A 16,369-nucleotide genomic window follows, 5' to 3' on the forward strand; every position below is an offset into this window, starting at 1 on the left:
GGGGGTCGAGCCTCGGGGTCAAAGATACGGGAGCAGAGACGTCGTCGAGATACGATATGAGGTTGAGGTTGAGGTTCCGGCGCAAAGCGGTCTAGCTGGTATGCTTGATTCTTGAAATGGTCGACTTTGCTTCTATTATTTCCTTTGGAGCCTAGCACTGGCCTGGCAAGTACCCAGAGTTCGAAATCTATTGTACCTAGGTACCCATGTACAGGTACTACTAGTATTAGTACTATGCAGACCGAGTCATTGTTGGGGCCCAAGTACTAGTATGGTCCCTAGGCGCGGCAGCTGCCGTCTCCCGCTGAATGCCGCTTAAGCTTTAGGCATGTTAAGCTTAAAAGAACACTTTAATCTTCCGTCGGTTCTACCTGGTACTGTAGTAAGCACGGACCTTTGTCTCCGCGCTGCGATCAAAACCAAAACCCAAGTCAATGACGACCCTCTTCGTTTCAAGAGTACAGTACCTACTTACCAGGTACTTTCTCTTATCCCGCTAAAGACCTACGGTACCTCAGCTAAGGCAATATCCGTCTCCTAGCTATATTATACCGACCCACAGTTTCTGTCTATCTGCCCATCCTCTACCTCAAAAGATGCCGATGCAGATACATCCGCTACAATCATGCGCCTCGCCCACCTCCACATCCCGCACTTGATTCCATACACCCATTCGCTCCGGCTGCAGAACGCCCTAGTCGAACGACAATTCGCATATAAAGATTGGCTCCGGGGGACAGACAAGAAAGAAGACGACGGAACACACACGCAGACACAATCACAACCACAAACACCATTTGACGCGGCGCAGTTGAACCACGACGACCATTCCAATCCAAATCCAACACCACCACCTCCCGACCCGACCCTCCTAACATTCTCGACCTTCCCAACATACACAGTCGGTCGGCGACACTTACTCACCAACCCGATCTCCGGGGCTCAACAGGCCTTCCTGACCTCCCACGAACGCGCTACATTCCACGCCTCCCCGCGCGGCGGTTTGTTAACGTACCATGCCCCAGGCCAATTGACAGCATACATTATAGCAGACTTACGACGGCACGGAATCACTGCGCGCTGTTGGGTGAGGTTGTTGGAAGATAGTGTGATTCGCACATGTGCGGCCTGGGGAGTGGACACACAACGGACGGATGACCCGGGGGTATGGATTAAAAAGAGACTCGACAACAGAGAAACGCCAACATCTGAATCAGATCCCTCAAACGCTGACGCTGATCGCAAAATCTGCGCCATTGGCGTCCAAGTCTCGCGCGGCATCACATCGCACGGCATCGGACTCAATGTCTTTGATGCCCCATTACCCAGCAATCCGGTCTACGACTTCTCCCCGGACCAGACCAGATCAAAATCCTACGACCCCGTCACCCGCGGGTATTTGTCCTGGGGATTCAGTCGGATAGTGGCGTGCGGTCTGGAGGGTAAGAGCGTGACTTGGTTGACGAGGGAACTGGGGGAACTGCCAAAAACAAGAGCCTGCAAAGATCAAGACGGAACCACCCATGTCTTATCGCCGACTAACCAGCAGCCGCCAGAAATCCCACTTGAATCCGTGGCTTCCGTCTTCGCCCGCGAGCTTTGCCACGGCTTGAACGCCATGCGCGGACAAGGCAAAGAGACCGTCGATGATATCTACAAAATTCAAGAGGTGGATGTTCTTGGGCTCTGAAACGTCGTCGGATTGACTGATTCCCTACCTTCCCACACCTCCTTGCCGGAACTCAACTGGAGTGGCGCAAGCAAGCAAGCAACCAACCGAATTCCTCGCTATCATTTACTCATCAGACGCGAAACGAACGAGATACCTGGGTCCTGCACCCTTCCGAATGCCACTCAGACATCCTCCCCTCGTCCTCGAATGGAATCCGATCCAATCCAATCATCAGCCGCGGACCACTCTGCGGTCTCTGACGCTGTTCAGAAATGGAACCAAGGCAGGGGGAATATATTCCGCGACTTTTGGGTCAAGTCAAAGCTTGCGAGATTAAAAGTCCACAGCCGAGTCGATCCCTGGTAACAAGGTGAGTTTGGGCCATGACAACAATCACCTACTGGTGCAGTACAGTATATACTCCAGGGAGAAAGAGATCTCTGCAAGTGAAATGCTTTGTCCACCTCTATGCATATGCGTGGCCATGTCTCTCAACGGCCGTGTCAGCTTGGGAACTGCTTGGTCTAATCAATGTCGGGCTGTACGACCAACTTCGATTGCAATGCATCAACACCAATAAATAGAGCCAAAATTGGGGTCGATATACGGATGGTCACTTATTACATTCTCCCATTGCACACGGTGGTATATCAGCAATGCAGCGAGAGAGATTAATATACTCAATAGTCATGAGTAAACTTTCATTAATTTGACAGTAATTGTTCATTCGTGACTCCAGGCTATGAATTGAAGAAACCCCTTTTGTCTGCCACACCCCTGCCTTAACTCTATCATGTCCATTACAGCACCGGGGCCACTTGTTGGAAGTAGTGCAAGGAAAATCCATCCCATGGTTCGGTAATGACTGGTTCATTTCATGTGAAGCGCTTGCCTCATCGTGGTCACGTAATTCGGCTTAGTATGCAGCAAGTCGGTGCATCCAATTTCCTTCGGGGAGCTCACACAAGACTGAGGAATGGCGATGCCAGTGGCCAGCAGGCCAGCGCACCCGCGCCCAGAATTGCCAGGACTCCCTAAGAGGCATGGCCAATGTCTACCACCGCTTGTGCCTGGTGCAACGCCGGCAGGCTGTCATTGGCATCAACTTGCAGTGCATCCAGTTCCAGAACAGAACGTTCTCGCGTTTTGTCGTGCTTATTTGATCTTGTTTGGCTCTATCTCGCCATCATTCGCGTTTGTGGTACTGTTCTTCCGCCTTCCATATCAGAGGCTGAAAGTCAGGGTTCAGGAAATTGGCGGGACTCTGTGTGGAACTGAAACCCACCTGTTAGCTGGAGAAGCTGGTGAGAAGGAATGCACGAAATTTCAGTCCCAGGACGAAACTTACCTTCCGAACGAGCCTGGATCCAGAGGGAGGCTTTCGTGCCGTTCGCTGTTGTAGATATGACACATCTCATTGTACCTGATCTGAGGCTCTGAGCTTCGATGAGGTAGGGTTGCCCCACCTGTAGTACTAGAGCTAGGGGTGTTCGATGAAGGAGATTGAGGGGATATTGCCGTGGGCGACAGCTGCGGCTGTGACGGCGTCATTGGAGGTTGGTGCGCTTGGCTCATCGAATGCGATCTGCCCGTGGTTGACAATGATGCTTGCCCTAGGGGGACACCCTGGGAAACAGGTGGAAAATATGATTGTTGCGTGGCGATTGGATTTGTGAACAACTGCAAGTCAGGGCGCTGGTATTGCAAGCCGAATGCACCACTTGCAGAACCAACCTGTGGATCGACTTGAGGGTCTGCCTGAATTTGAGAAGACATGTTGGGAAACATGGTCATATACAGGTCCACTGCCTCTGCATCGCCCTTGAAAAGTTCATTGCCAAGTGGTGCAACGTATTGAGGGGCGTCGGTTTGTACGAACACCTGCAGGGGCTTATTGTCGTCTTTGTAGATGATGTCGTAATGACCAGGGCGATAGATCAAGCGGATGGTGGGCCAGTTTTGCGAATTCAGAACAAACTGATGTGGTGTAACCTCATTGCCAGTACTCCGGTCCAGGTACGAAACCTCCAGAGCGATGTACGCCGGAGCAATGACCGCATCAGTCAAAGCTTGCAGGCCGATATGGTCAATTTCTTGATTTGCCGGGTCGATTCTGGTCAGGCAGTATTGGGGAACTGGCATCTCGAGAAAAGCTTCGTAGCGTTCGGATTGAACCCGCATAAACGAGCTTGTCATCATCTTGAAGTGATAGACAATCGAATCGGATTGGCCGCTGTCATTCATGACATCCAAGAGGACGCGGTCGTCCTTGTCGCCTCGCTCGATTGCGGCCTTGATTGCGGCAAAAAGATCCCATGTGTACTCAAACATATCGACCATGATGTCGTAGTCAACGCCCACCGCTCGCATTGTCTGCTCAAAACTTTGTAAACGGACCAACTCCTGATCCAGGAGGCCCACGTCGCGCGAATTGAGGAGGATTTCGAAATAACCAAAGACCGCACCTGGACAGATCGTCAGTAGCCGGGATGATGGGGCGTGGATAAGGAAACGTACCGCGCCATCCACATTGCCCATCGCCTTTGATAGGACGATATGAGGAATGACTGACAGCCAGAGCCTGGAGATGTTAACGACTGATGAATCGTCGGTAGGACGACACATACCGTAGTCTTGGCGACATATGCAGGGTCGGCTTGAGCATACTCCTTGACCAGTTCGGAAAGCGGTTTCTTTTCTCCGATCAATGGTCCCTACAACAAATCAGCCAAGTAGTCTATATTGATGGCCGGTCGTCATACAGGAAGCTCTGCTTGATACTGGTCTGATAATCGCTGGAACCGTTCCATTTCGTCAGCATCCGGAGTCGCCATGGTGGAAGTTGACTGGTTGGTGGCCGGAGGGGTGAAATAACTTTGATGACAGAAACTAATGTTCGTAGGAGTTGGCAGATGGTCGTAGGGAGGAGGATAGTGCGGGTGTCGTCTCGAGTTTCTCCAGTACTGAAGTTGGCGAGGCGGGTATGGACTGTAATGACTGTAAAGTGGACGTGAATATGAGTATGAGCCAAAGGTCATCGCCCGATGATAATGAAAAGCTCAATGAGTTCAATGTCGTCCGCTGCAGGGTTTCCAGACTTTGAAGGCTAAGTGATTGTTAGTTGAGTTGATTTTCATGCTTTCAGGGCCTTGAGACCGTAGAAGGAAACGAGACAAGGCAGCTTTATTCAGCTGCTCGACGTGTTCTTGTTCTTTTTGGTATTACGGACAAGTGGATAGATAATCTTGTTGCCCGTGCTCGCCAGCACAAGCGAGCTGCAACGGATGATTATCACCGCGCGGCAGATGGAGCTTCCCACAACGCAGGCTCGAGACGGCAAGATCTGCGCAGAAAGCAAGCTGAATTGAACGTCGTATACACACTGTGGTAGGAAATCGAACGTGATTTATTTGACGAGAGCGGTAGGGCGGTATCCCACGTCTGGGGTGCTGGGCCAGTACAATGTAAGCTCGTCACCCCGGTCTCGGGTTGGTGGCGGGCGGGTGACGATGACCGCTTATGACTGGTCGGCTGGAGATGGTGGAGGTAACCTGACCGACCAGAAGATGATCGTTCAACACCAGCCAGATAGCATTGGTCGAAGCCAATCGGTTACAGCTTGTAGCATGGTATTGGGCCGACGGCGGGCGATCGCACAACGTGGACGGAAAAATCAGACTGAGGCCAAGTATGGCGGTGGAAGCGAGGTCAAGGATTGCGGAAGGGTGACTGATGAAAGCCAGAGAGAGAGAGGAGAGTGGCTCGGAGCCGGAAACGGATGGAGACAATTGAGCCTGATTACTAGTAATAGTAGGAGTGATTTGAGGGGTGATTTGGCGGGAAGTACTGGCGGTGGATGGCGGAGAGAAGTGAAGAGAGATTAACTCAACTTGAAGTAGAGGTGTTGCAGTTGAAGACGTGTAGTGAGTAGTATGGTGAGTGCCCGAGGACCATAGCGGCATCGTACCATGGTGCAGTGCCATACTCTACTGCAGTGCCTGTGTAGTTCCTGTAGTTGCATGCAATAATATGCGCTGCCAACCTGGAACCCAGTGGAGCTTGCAACCTGCAACCTGCGCCCGATGCCCTGCGCCCTGAGCCTGCGCCCGCAGGCCGAAGATGCAGTGCCAGTAGTGCCAGTGCCAGTGCCAGTGCAGTGCCTGAGGCCTCCCTGGCCGGTGGTCCACTGCCACTAAGTACTGCCGCTGCAACTCGCAACTCCGATCAGGCTTCAATTCATCAGACTTCTAGTGGCAGCACTCAAACACTGACTGCGGTCTTCACGAGTCATTGATTCATCCACTCAATATCATCAAAGTTCTGGCTCTCAAGCCATTTCTTCCTAAGGTACCTCATGAAATGCAAGCGTATCGCCTGAAACGGCGGCCCTCCTCACTCTACTGCTGCCTTCCGGCCTGTCCACTGGCACTGTACTGCGTCGTTTTACGTCAACGAGCCCTGTCACTTAGCTCTCGACCTCTGACCGCGTTGTTATCCTTTCCTCCAGTACCCTTACATGCCGATTAGCCTACAAACCCTGTCACTTGCCCTCCCGCCCTGAGATATCGGCCCCTAGCCGTGAAATTGTGCAGGGCACTTTGCCGGGAAATGGAAGACGCACTTCCGCGCATCCAATCATTATCGGATTGCCTTCTCCGATCTTTAGTGAACAAGAGACCCATCTGCTGTGTAACGTATGTGGACTATACGGATCTTGTCGTTGCCTGAAGGCTGAGATGGACAAGACTCTTGACCGCTAGCAGCATCCACGTCTGTCTTTCCTAGGTACGCAGTTCGGACAACGAGATAGCGTTGCCTTTCGCCGATGGTCACGCTTTTGGCAGGGCGATATCTCGGTCATCATAAGAAGGTCACCCACTGGCACTTGCTGCTGCTGCGTAAGGGCTGTTGCTGGAATGGCCAGGTTATCTCCTCCATATGGTACGACCCGGAACATGCCTTACTTCTGCAGCGAAGCCGGACGGCTGACCTGGGGTTCGGGGGGTTCGCAGAAGGCACCTAAGGACACCGCTGGTCGACCCCCTGGCCTGGTCACCCACTACATGGGCCCTGTATCAGGTAATGCCTGACCACTGGTCCTTAAGGGCCTGTGTGGACCCTCCATTGCAGGCATACATCAGATTTGGCACCACCGCCAATCCTAGTCACTAAAGAGCGCTATCGTCGGTGATGTACTTATTCGACTTACGCGAATCCAGCAACCTTGCGAATTCTTACACGAGAGCCAGGGATGCCCCTCAGAAACAAAACGCGCATCTTATTTTGTCCTGGGTTCGATGAGTTACTGTTCCATTCTGTGTCCTCAGAGTTGCATTTCTACAGCCAAACCAGTCTCGCTTAAGACGGTGGCGGACGGAGATGCATCCTCAATCCTACGAAACCTATATTGCACACATACTCCTGCAAATGCAGTTCCTCCAGACGTGTGGAAGTGACGGCGCTAAAGATTGGCACACTACGGCCTCTCGCTGCAGTGCAGCAAGCCACGCCTCCAGATGATGTTACCCGCGGCAGCGGCTGCTTGCAGGGAATATCACCAGAAGGGAACTGGGGTTCCAGGGGTTTGGGAAGAATAACCGGGAGATCTCGACTACACCTGAGCGAAACTTGGGAGAAAGAGCGAAAGTCCTTCTTGAACGATTGACGCCAATTACGAAAGGGGTAAGATCAGAGGCACCGCGCTCCCGCCGGCGTCGTGTCTGCATCCGATCCCCCAGGGCGCTGGTCAGCCTAGACCGTGTCAACCCTCGGTGGAGCGACCGTATGGCAAGGCTGGAAAATCTGCATTGGCGACGCAAGAGCGAGCTATCATACCTGCTGACAGGGCCGGAACACACAACCACCCAGCCGTGTGTTTGCTTTCTGCCCCTAGAATGCATCCAACGCCAGCGCAGTCCTGCACTGCTATCTGCTGCAGCGGTAGCGAAGCCAGGGCCAGCTGGCAATCTCTGCTGCAGGGCAAGCCGCGGAGAAGATGGGCAAGCACCGAGAGACGTCCGAAGCGACGCCTCTCAAGTTGTCCAAGACTGGTGCGAGGTTCTGATGGAGCGATCAGTCGAGGCAATGAGTGGCTTCCCTATCCTGGCTACCGGTCGCGCCTCCTATCGATGGACGCTCCGTGATCGCCCATCATACTGCAGCTACCTCGGTCTGTCCCCGCTGACAACCGCCCGCATTGTAGAGGAACCTGCTGCTCGGTTGCCAGCTACTTGCTCCGTGGCATTCCGCTTCCACGTCAGGATCCTTTGTCTCGGGTCCAGCTGGGTCCTCGCCCGCCAGCGTGCCGCAGCTTGCAATCCACCCCCATGTTTTACTGGTTGGTTTGGAGAAGATTGACATGATAATCAATTTTGGACCCCTTCTGCTGCTCCAAGGTCAATCGATCATGCACTACTGGGACATTTGAGAAGGCGCCTAGCAGAGTAAGTGTTTGTTCATTTCCTACTGGCGCTCGCTCAATGATGCATCAACAAGACATGGTTCGAAGCCATTGAGACAGTCCTGCGTCCCGTTCTGGCCTGCTATTATTATGCCGACACGAGTATCTTGCCACCACCTCGAGCATGGTGACCCCTTCGGCCAGGGCCCCTCCTGGGGATAGCGTTGCCGCCGTCAAAACCCACTGGATAGTTTAGCATTCCCGCGAACCCCCCTCCACCTTGGCTGTCTTCGAACTTGAATCCCTCCCCTTCATTCAGCACGGCTGACCACAAGTTCTCGGCCGCCGAAGCCCAGTCACCCAGCCGGGAGAGATGGTCAGGGGCATTGGGTGTGGATTCGACCACCACCGTGCCATTTTCTTGGTTGATTTTGGCCTTGAGCTTCTTGTCGATGATTAGGACGCCGAGAATGTCTTGAACCTCGCTGACGGGAATCTTGATGTGTTTTGAGATGAAGCTAAGCGTGAAGCGGGTGTAGGGAGCAATCAGCTTGGAGACGGCCTTGGTACGCATATTCCGACTGACTTCGTCAATGTTCTCTGCAATAAAGGGGTCTGCCAGGAGATCTTGATTTTCTTTTAGTATCGATTCGTACTGGTGGATGTCATCACGTTGATAGGCATCCACGAGGTCTGTCATGGCGGAGATGCGAGGATCGTTCCGGTAGGGTTTTGTTTCTTGCGAGTCGAAAGGGTTGATGGTGGATTTCATCAGCATGGTGGTCAGGACGAGATACTTGAGGACCTGGATTCTTTGCATCGAGCCGGCCTCGTCGTAGTTTTTGAAAGATTCGAAAAAGTCGCTCTGGGCCTCTTTCCAGTTCTCCTCGCTCATGTGCATCTTACCCCCACATTCGCGGATGATGCCCTGTACCTTTGGATGTGGCACGGCGGAGCGAACCGTGAGAGCTTTTTGGTAGAGAGATTTGAGGCGTTTGTTGTTTTTGAGTTCGGCATACATTTGGATTTCGAGGGCATACGCCTCTAGCGAGTATGTCCCTTTGCCTGGGTCGTCGGAGCCATCCTCTTTCTGACAAGCTTTGTGGATCTCGCGCACTTTGTTGGTAAGACTGGTGTAGTCCTTCTTGTCGAGATACAGTTTTGCCAATTTGAGGTTTGTCTTGAGTGCCAATCTCTCGTTATTCGTGCTCTGGAACGTCTGCAGAGTCAACGAATAAAACTCCTCCATGCATTTGTAGGCAGTCTGCTCAGTGGCCACCTTTTCAATGTAGTCGAGCATGTTGTTGATTGATTTCTCCGAATAGTTTCTCGTCACGGCCGACTTGACGTACGTCAGCAGTTCCTTGTAGTGTTTGACGGCATCCTCGTAGCGGCCCAGCGCGAACTCGAGTTTGATCGCTTGTTTCAGACCCTTGAAGCCCCAGTCGCCTTTTTCGGATTCGAGTTCGGGAACGCCCAGGAATTCTTGAACGGCTTCTTCTGGGTTGTCTGCTTTTAGTTGTTTGGCGTTGTAGTATTTGTTCTCGATGTCGACGTCACCGCTTTCGTTTTCGTCGTCGTCTTCGTATTCAAAGTCGTATCTGTGAAGGATTGAGTTAGTGGGAGGGGTTCACAGTTGGAGAGTTTGATGGTTTCTGGTGGAGGTTTGGAAGGGTAAGGCTCGGATTTGACTTACTGCTCCTGATCGGAGTCTTGCATGAAATCGTCGTCGTCAGACATTTTGGTTGTGTCGCGGACTCGGGTTCACGGGGTATGCAGAGTTGGGAGAAGATGGATGGACAAGTCAGAGACCGGCTGCGGCGTCAGAGAAGGAGAAGGAGAAAAGGTCTAGCCGTTCATCAAACGCCAAAGTAACATGAGTTTGGTCATGCAGAGTAGAAAATAGACGGCTGCTCAAGAAGCCGCGACAGAACTGAATGAAATGGACGTGTCGATTCCACAACTTGAACTTGAACTCACAGACGTTGTAGTGATGAGGCAGATGGTGTGGGGGACGGATGGTTGCGCAGCCTGCTGTGCGGAGAGTACTACTGCTACTAGTACTATAGCAGTATAGTGTGACGATAGAGCGCACTGGCTGTCACGTGCAATGACACTTGCTGAATATTACTAGTAGTAGGGTACTACTTCAACTTTTAACTATTACCAGAGCGTGTTGTGCCAATCTGAAGCATCCTTGTGCTACGGAAGCAAAAGGTAAGTTTTGTTATCATACGGTGAGACCATTGAATTACTAGTATAAAAGGGACGGTTGATTAGACTGATCATGCGGTCGGTCTCCTCATCTCCAGCCTAAACCTTTTCACGACCTGCACCTTGTTCTGGTTGCGCCCGCTTCAGGCTCCTCCACTCCATACACAGACTGCAGAGAAATGCGGCACCACACAACGGAACCGCTGCGATGAAGACGGCTTGCAGAGAATCATTGTACAACTTAATAAGCGCTGGAAGATCCGCTGGAGGAACGATGTCTCTGAACCGAGTCGCACCCAACTCAAAGACGGCACGGATGTTGACTCCCGGGATGCTGCCAGCGTTGTTCTCTTTCAAAAGATGATCCTGTAGCAACGTGTTGCCCACTGAAACAAAGATGGCACCGCCCAGCGACTGAGAAGCCACAACCGCGGCGGTGCCGATCGGAACCTCTTCGAGTGGCAGGACAGCCTGGACGGCACTGAAGCCCTGTTGTATGGCCATACCTAGGCCCGCCGAAATCAAAAACTCAAAGCCGATCCAGCGAGATGACGGTGTTGATTCGTCCAGAGTGGCCAGAAACCCGGAGCCGATGGTTCCAATAGCACAGCCCAAGATGGCGGGCGGGGCGAAGCGACCGTTCTTGGAGACGAAAATGCCCGCCAACAGAGAGAATACGGCATTTGCGACCATGTATGGGATCATGTTGACACCGGAATGGATGGCAGAAGCCCCTTTGATCGCCTGAAACCAGATCGGTAGGTAGTACGAATGGACGAGCAGGGCTCCATAGATCAAGAAAGCCGCGCCGCAGCTGGCCGCGACTGTTCTCTGTCGTGCAATGCGTGGAGGGATCAGAGCCGCGTCGCCCCGGTAGAACATCCATGCGATGAAAATCAGGGTAGTCACCCCGAACCCGCAGAGAAGGCCGATGCAACGTGCACTGGACCAGGAATATCGTTGCTCCGAGAATTGAAGAGCCAGGAACAGCATCGTGGTCGCGGCCAACAGGATTATGTTGCCAATAAGGTCGAGTTGAAGTACCCTTTGTACAAAAGGGGGACGCGAGGACCCGTGTGTCGGGGCCCGGTGCTTGAAACAGAAGAAGACAGTGATGAATGTCACGGCACCGATGGGAAGATTGATCCAGACTGTCAAGGTCAGTTTGAGGTCTTGCTAATCTGGAAAGTCGGGATCGGAACTTACAACACCACCTCCAGCCAATGGTGTCGGTGAACGCGCCTCCCAACAATGGGCCACATAATGCGCCGATACCGTAAAGGATTCCAACTGCTGCGAAAAGCACCGGCCGATGTTGGAGTCGGACTGAATGAGTGCCAACCACAAATGCTCCTGTCAGCAATCCCGCGCTCCCAAAGCCCTGGATGGCCCGTCCAACGATCAAGACTTCGGACGACGGACACAGAGCTGCCACGAGGCTGCCGGCTTCGAAGACAGACAGTGCAATCAAAAACGATGACTTGGTCTCGAATGACATGTATATCCTGCCGTAAAGAGGTTGGAAAGCAGATGCTGTCAGGAGGTATGCACTTCCATACCAGCCAATGTCCTCATATGAGTGAAATCTGGCTGTGATGTCTGGAATAGCCTGGAGCGAGGTTAGTACTTTCTGTCTTTTGAAGCCGGGAAGGATCACGTACAGTGGTAATGATATTTCTGTCCAAGGATATGATGAACACTGATAGACAAATACCTATCACAATCGAAGCCAAGGCAAGCGGCCCTGGATATTGTGTTGGATCATCCGCTGGTGTAGGACCGGCAGCTTCGCCAAGCCCTTTCTTCGTCTCGAGCGGCCTGACAGCAGGGTGCGACTCGAAGCCGGAGAATTCGGAGACGGTGGACAATCTTCTCACCGGCTCGATCAGAGTGTTGCGGGTGTTGTCGAAGTGAACAGCTTTGGACTTGGAGTCCGCCGTTTGGTTCTGTTGCTGTCGGACCCATACTCCCCGTCTGGAGGGCACATACGAGGTTTCCGGAAAATTGGCCGCTGGAACCGAGGAGACCGCCGACCTCGTCGAAGCCTTGTCTGAAGACTGTCGTTGGAAGAAAGATGAGTTGTTCTCTGAAGGACATGTCACTTGGCCATAAGCCGGTGGTGGAATTGAAGGTAACGTTGCATCGCTGAAGAATGACGAATCCGACATTCCACGCGCATGCGAAGGTATCGGCTGTCGTCCTCGAGCGAGGTCACTTCCTACGCCAGCCACAGGCGACTCCTGGTCGACATCGTCAACGTCATCCTCGCTCTGCACTGATACTCGCTGCCGTTCAGAGCTGCTCTGGGCATGCAAGCTTCTGCTTCTGCTTCTGGAGGTCACGCTCTGAGTATGAAGGCTCCTGCTTCGGCTCCTGGAGGCCACCCGCCGCGCCGGCCCTGAGGAAATGATGTCTTGAACGATTCCATTGAGCCAGGTATCATTGCTCACCTGCTGATACGCCGGAGCAAAGCTAGCCATGATGGGACAGAATTAGCGGCGATTGATAGTCTGCTCAAGTTGAGGGCAAGGCGACCTCCCCAGACTTGACTCCGATAAGGGCAGAGGTTGCTTTGCTTTCGCTCACCAGGGCTTTTGGACTGTGCACTCCGAAGTTGAAGCTGGGGAGTGTACCCCGACCTGATCAGTGAGCCAGCAAACCCCTCCAAAAGGACAGGACCAAAAGTCAAGGCTATATCACGGAGCACTGCTACGAGAGACTTGTTGCAAACGTATGTACTGTTTATAATATGAATTCTAAGACGAAGGACTATGAAAGAGTTGCGCTCGGTTGCGCGAGTAAGTAGTCAGTAACCGAGGCGTGCTAAGCCTTCGTCGTGATCACGTACTAGTTACGTATTATTAGGCGTTACGTGGTACTATAGCGGCACGTAACGGCGCTTTAGTATATTAATCCGTAATATTACCTCCCCTTAAATCTATTACTTAGCTCTCTAAGTTTATATTATTTAGAGATTACTAACTAACGTAAGAACTAAGTTAAAAGAGATATTTTAATATCGATATTCGCTTATATTCTAGCCTTTCGACGTTACTTAGAAGTTAGGATAGTAGCTATTAACTATAGAGTATAGAGTAATATTCTCTTAACGACTTTATTAGTAAACCTACTAGGAAGGCCGGTATCGAGATATCTAGGGCGTCGTACTCGTAACGTAGAATAGGTCGGTTATTCGCGTTAAGGTCTCTTTTATTTTAGACTCTTCTTCGGTTTTAGTAATACTTTCTATAAGAAGAAGTCGTACTTATCTAGAGATCCTAGTTTCTTTAGGTAACGTTAGTAGAAGTATTATACGATTTTATTATAGCTAGGTAAGACTTCCTTCTAATCGTAGTAATAAGGTATAGAATATATTATAGATTCTTATATTATCTAGTAATTTAAGTCTATACGCTCTTAGATTAACGACTTATAATATCTTAAAAGAACCTAGGTTCTTTGCGTCTAGTTTCTTTAAGGGGCGGTTTATCTTTAGATTACGTACGTTTAACTAGACTATATTACTAACTTTATATATTAGGGCTACTTAACGAGATATATTCGCGGATTTCTTATATCTTACCTAAGCGTAAGTTATCTCGTTCCGAAGAGTTTCGTATATCGTCTTTATCTATTTAGTAAACTTATTCGCTCGTTTAGTATTAGAAACTACGAATATTACGACTTATTTTTTAATAGTAGATTTAATATCGAGTCTCGAGTAGAAACCGTAGTTAATAAAGAAGGGTAATACCTTCGTTATAGACGATATATATATATATATTAGCGGTAAATTCGGCTAGTAGTAGCTAGTCGATCTAGTCGTCTTATATATAGTTATAGTAATAGCGTAAGTACTACTCTATAATTTAGTTTAAGTTCTCGGATTATCTATTAGTTTTAGGGTAAAAGACGCTAAATAATTATTTCCGAATCTTTAATCTTTCGTATAAGTATATCTAGAATACTAATATAAATTAGGATTCTCTATCTAAGGTTATAGTATTAGGAAGGCTATATCGAGAGAAGACGTATCGTAGGAATAACCGAGCTACTATAGTAGCGTCTATTTCTCGATAAGGTATATAATATCTCTATTTACTAAGTCTATCGGTTACTACTATAATATTAAAGTAGAAGATACGGTCTATAGTACTTTAACTCGAAGGTAAGTTTACTACGAAATTAACTACGATTTCCGTCTATAGCCTAGCTAGTATAGGAAGTTATAATAGAGTCCTAGAGTATTTCTATCTCGATATCTTCGATAATCGGTAAGTATAGTAGTTACGAACGTAACGTTAGCTATCCTCTACTATTTCGAGCTAGAAGTAGTTCCGGGATAGTAGCGTATACGTCTTAGCTTTTCCTAGATACTTAGAGCCCGAAGTATTATAGTAGACTTAGATTAGCCGTATACGTATATCCGTAGTTTTATTTTTAGATACCTAGAGGCGATTTCTATACTATACTTAACTATCTCTTAAGGTATAGTCGGTTAAGAAGATATAACGAGCGGTAAGATCCGTCTTAATTTTCTAGGGAAGTTTAATAGACGAATTCTTTAATATTTTTATTATAGCTATTAGAATAGAATTATTATCGTTATAATAGAGTTATCGTACTAGTTTAGGTAATATTAGTTTATCGATAGGTACTAGTTTATCTTTAAGAGTTATAAGTTCGACTAGATATATAGCTAAAGTTAGTTATATCGAGTTTAACTATCTAATTCCTTTACCTAGGTTATAGAGCTTAAGAACCGTTTATACTTAGTACTTTACGCGATCGTCCTAATTATATTAGAGTTTATATCCGGAGCGTCGTATTAGGCTATCGGGTTTAGTACCTAAGCGGCTAGGGCGATACTTAATTATAAAGTAGAACTCTAATAGAAATTCGCTCTAGTAAGCTTATCGACGATTTAATTATTTAGTCGTTATAAAGTATTCTAGGGATCGATAGTTAGAGAGAACTCTTATAGAACGTACCGAATTAGTACTAGCGAGTTCTAGTCTCTATTCTTCGAACGCCTTAATAATAGCTAATAATTCCTTATCGTAAATTTTATAATTATACTCTACTAGGGTTATCTTCTTCGAAAAGAATACTACGAAGTATAGTTCTCTCTTAGTATTCTTTTAAGAGAGAACTTTAGTAACTACTATATCTAATACGTCGACTTTAATCTATATCTCTACTTTCGGGTTAAAGAGTACTAAGATAGAAGAGGATATAAATTAGCGTTTAAGTATTTTAAAGACTTACTAGTAATCTATATTCTAGGTAAACTTCTTATCTTTCTTAGTAAGGCGAGTAAGCGGTAAGGCGATCTTTCCGAAGTTCTTAATAAATATTCTATAGAAGTTAGCGAATTCTAAAAACGCTCGAATATCTTTAATATTACGTAATATAGTCTATTTAAGGACTATTCTAACTTTATCGAGATCTATCCGTAACTCTTATATCGAGATAATTATTCCTAGATATTTTACTTTCGGAACGTAAAACTCCGTCTTATTAATATCTACGTATAACTCGTATTTCCTTAAGCGTATTAGGATCTCTTTAATATAGCGTCTATAGTCGTTTAGGTTATCGCTAAAGATAAGAACGTCGTCTAAGTAAGTAGTATAAAAGTTATCTAGAATATCTTATAGGGCTAAGTTAATATAGTCTTAGAAGAAGGATAGCGCATTATATAACCCGAATAGTATTACTAAGTATTCGAATTACCCGAACCGTATAGTAAAGGCTATCTTTTATTTATTTTCGTATTTAATCCGTATTCTATTAAACGCTATAATAATATCGAACTTAATAAAATAGCGTACTCGATAGAGTCGATCTAGGGTTTCTCGAATATAAGGAATAGAATATCTATTTTTAATAGTAATAGTATTTAAGGCTCGATAGTCTATATAAAAGTGTAGACTACCGCTAGATTTACGAATAAGAATAACGAAGAAAGTAATAGAAGAAGAGGATTATCGGATAAATCCTTTAGCTAAATACTCGTTAATATATTTCTTAGTAGTAGTAAGCTCTTTCTAAGTTATTCCGTAGATCTTTTTATAAGAAAG

General features: G+C 48.4%; 5 protein-coding genes across 8 annotated transcripts; 2 read left to right on the forward strand and 3 right to left on the reverse strand.

The window, feature by feature from the left end:
- The first annotated feature begins 389 nt into the window (after nt 1-389).
- HMPREF1120_04179 (lipoyl(octanoyl) transferase) lies at nt 390-2,439 on the forward strand. Its single transcript, XM_009158289.1, has one exon. It carries the CDS (start codon nt 626-628, stop codon nt 1,688-1,690), a length of 1,065 nt encoding a protein of 354 aa, XP_009156537.1. The 5' UTR covers nt 390-625; the 3' UTR covers nt 1,691-2,439.
- Nucleotides 2,279-5,650, reverse strand: HMPREF1120_04180 (ubiquitin thioesterase OTUB1). 3 transcript variants are annotated; one of them, XM_009158291.1, is made up of 6 exons: nt 4,829-5,650; nt 4,435-4,778; nt 4,300-4,386; nt 4,190-4,253; nt 3,021-4,137; nt 2,279-2,946 (listed from the first exon to the last, which is right to left on the reverse strand). In XM_009158291.1, exons 2-6 carry the CDS (start codon nt 4,708-4,710, stop codon nt 2,859-2,861), a joined length of 1,632 nt encoding a protein of 543 aa, XP_009156539.1. In that variant the 5' UTR covers nt 4,711-4,778; nt 4,829-5,650; the 3' UTR covers nt 2,279-2,858. The 3 variants fall into 3 exon arrangements, with proteins under 3 accessions (XP_009156539.1, XP_009156538.1, XP_009156540.1); XM_009158290.1 differs by having other exon boundaries at nt 4,435-5,650; XM_009158292.1 differs by having other exon boundaries at nt 2,279-2,964; nt 4,435-5,650.
- Nucleotides 5,651-5,890: 240 nt separating this feature from the next.
- Nucleotides 5,891-9,323, forward strand: HMPREF1120_04181. 2 transcript variants are annotated; one of them, XM_009158294.1, is made up of 3 exons: nt 5,891-6,366; nt 6,418-8,115; nt 8,168-9,323. In XM_009158294.1, exon 2 carries the CDS (start codon nt 7,457-7,459, stop codon nt 8,027-8,029), a length of 573 nt encoding a protein of 190 aa, XP_009156542.1. In that variant the 5' UTR covers nt 5,891-6,366; nt 6,418-7,456; the 3' UTR covers nt 8,030-8,115; nt 8,168-9,323. The 2 variants fall into 2 exon arrangements, with proteins under 2 accessions (XP_009156542.1, XP_009156541.1); XM_009158293.1 differs by having other exon boundaries at nt 6,418-9,323.
- Nucleotides 7,236-10,082, reverse strand: HMPREF1120_04182 (COP9 signalosome complex subunit 2). The gene is made up of 2 exons (XM_009158295.1): nt 9,769-10,082; nt 7,236-9,673 (listed from the first exon to the last, which is right to left on the reverse strand). The coding sequence occupies exons 1-2, from the start codon at nt 9,810-9,812 to the stop codon at nt 8,221-8,223; spliced, it is 1,497 nt and encodes a 498-aa protein (XP_009156543.1). The 5' UTR covers nt 9,813-10,082; the 3' UTR covers nt 7,236-8,220.
- Nucleotides 10,083-10,298: 216 nt separating this feature from the next.
- On the reverse strand, nt 10,299-13,082 carry HMPREF1120_04183 (DNA repair protein RAD50). Its single transcript, XM_009158296.1, has 3 exons — nt 11,948-13,082; nt 11,493-11,895; nt 10,299-11,437 (listed from the first exon to the last, which is right to left on the reverse strand). The coding sequence occupies exons 1-3, from the start codon at nt 12,764-12,766 to the stop codon at nt 10,386-10,388; spliced, it is 2,274 nt and encodes a 757-aa protein (XP_009156544.1). The 5' UTR covers nt 12,767-13,082; the 3' UTR covers nt 10,299-10,385.
- Nucleotides 13,083-16,369: the final 3,287 nt, after the last annotated feature.

This window comes from Exophiala dermatitidis (genome assembly GCF_000230625.1).
Source record: "Exophiala dermatitidis NIH/UT8656 unplaced genomic scaffold supercont1.3, whole genome shotgun sequence".
NCBI classification, from domain to species: Eukaryota; Fungi; Ascomycota; class Eurotiomycetes; order Chaetothyriales; family Herpotrichiellaceae; genus Exophiala; species Exophiala dermatitidis.

Excerpts from the sequence above, each read along its gene's own strand:
- HMPREF1120_04180 (XM_009158291.1), bottom strand. The coding sequence starts at position 4,710 with ATGACCTTTGGCTCATACTCATATTCACGTCCACTTTACAGTCATTAC. Across the intron at positions 4,387-4,434 it reads AGTATCAAGCAGAGCTTCCT|GGACCATTGATCGGAGAAAA; the intron begins GTATGACGACCG and ends GATTTGTTGTAG. Across the intron at positions 4,138-4,189 it reads TGGGCAATGTGGATGGCGCG|GTGCGGTCTTTGGTTATTTC; the intron begins GTACGTTTCCTT and ends CGATCTGTCCAG.
- HMPREF1120_04182 (XM_009158295.1), bottom strand. The coding sequence starts at position 9,812 with ATGTCTGACGACGACGATTTCATGCAAGACTCCGATCAGGAGCA. Across the intron at positions 9,674-9,768 it reads CAAGACTCCGATCAGGAGCA|ATACGACTTTGAATACGAAG; the intron begins GTAAGTCAAATC and ends AATCCTTCACAG.
- HMPREF1120_04179 (XM_009158289.1), top strand. The coding sequence starts at position 626 with ATGCGCCTCGCCCACCTCCACATCCCGCACTTGATTCCATACACCCAT.
- HMPREF1120_04181 (XM_009158293.1), top strand. The coding sequence starts at position 7,457 with ATGGCAAGGCTGGAAAATCTGCATTGGCGACGCAAGAGCGAGCTATCA.
- HMPREF1120_04183 (XM_009158296.1), bottom strand. The coding sequence starts at position 12,766 with ATGGCTAGCTTTGCTCCGGCGTATCAGCAGGTGAGCAATGATACCTGG. Across the intron at positions 11,896-11,947 it reads ACAGAAATATCATTACCACT|GCTATTCCAGACATCACAGC; the intron begins GTACGTGATCCT and ends ACCTCGCTCCAG. Across the intron at positions 11,438-11,492 it reads CATTGGCTGGAGGTGGTGTT|TCTGGATCAATCTTCCCATC; the intron begins GTAAGTTCCGAT and ends TGACCTTGACAG.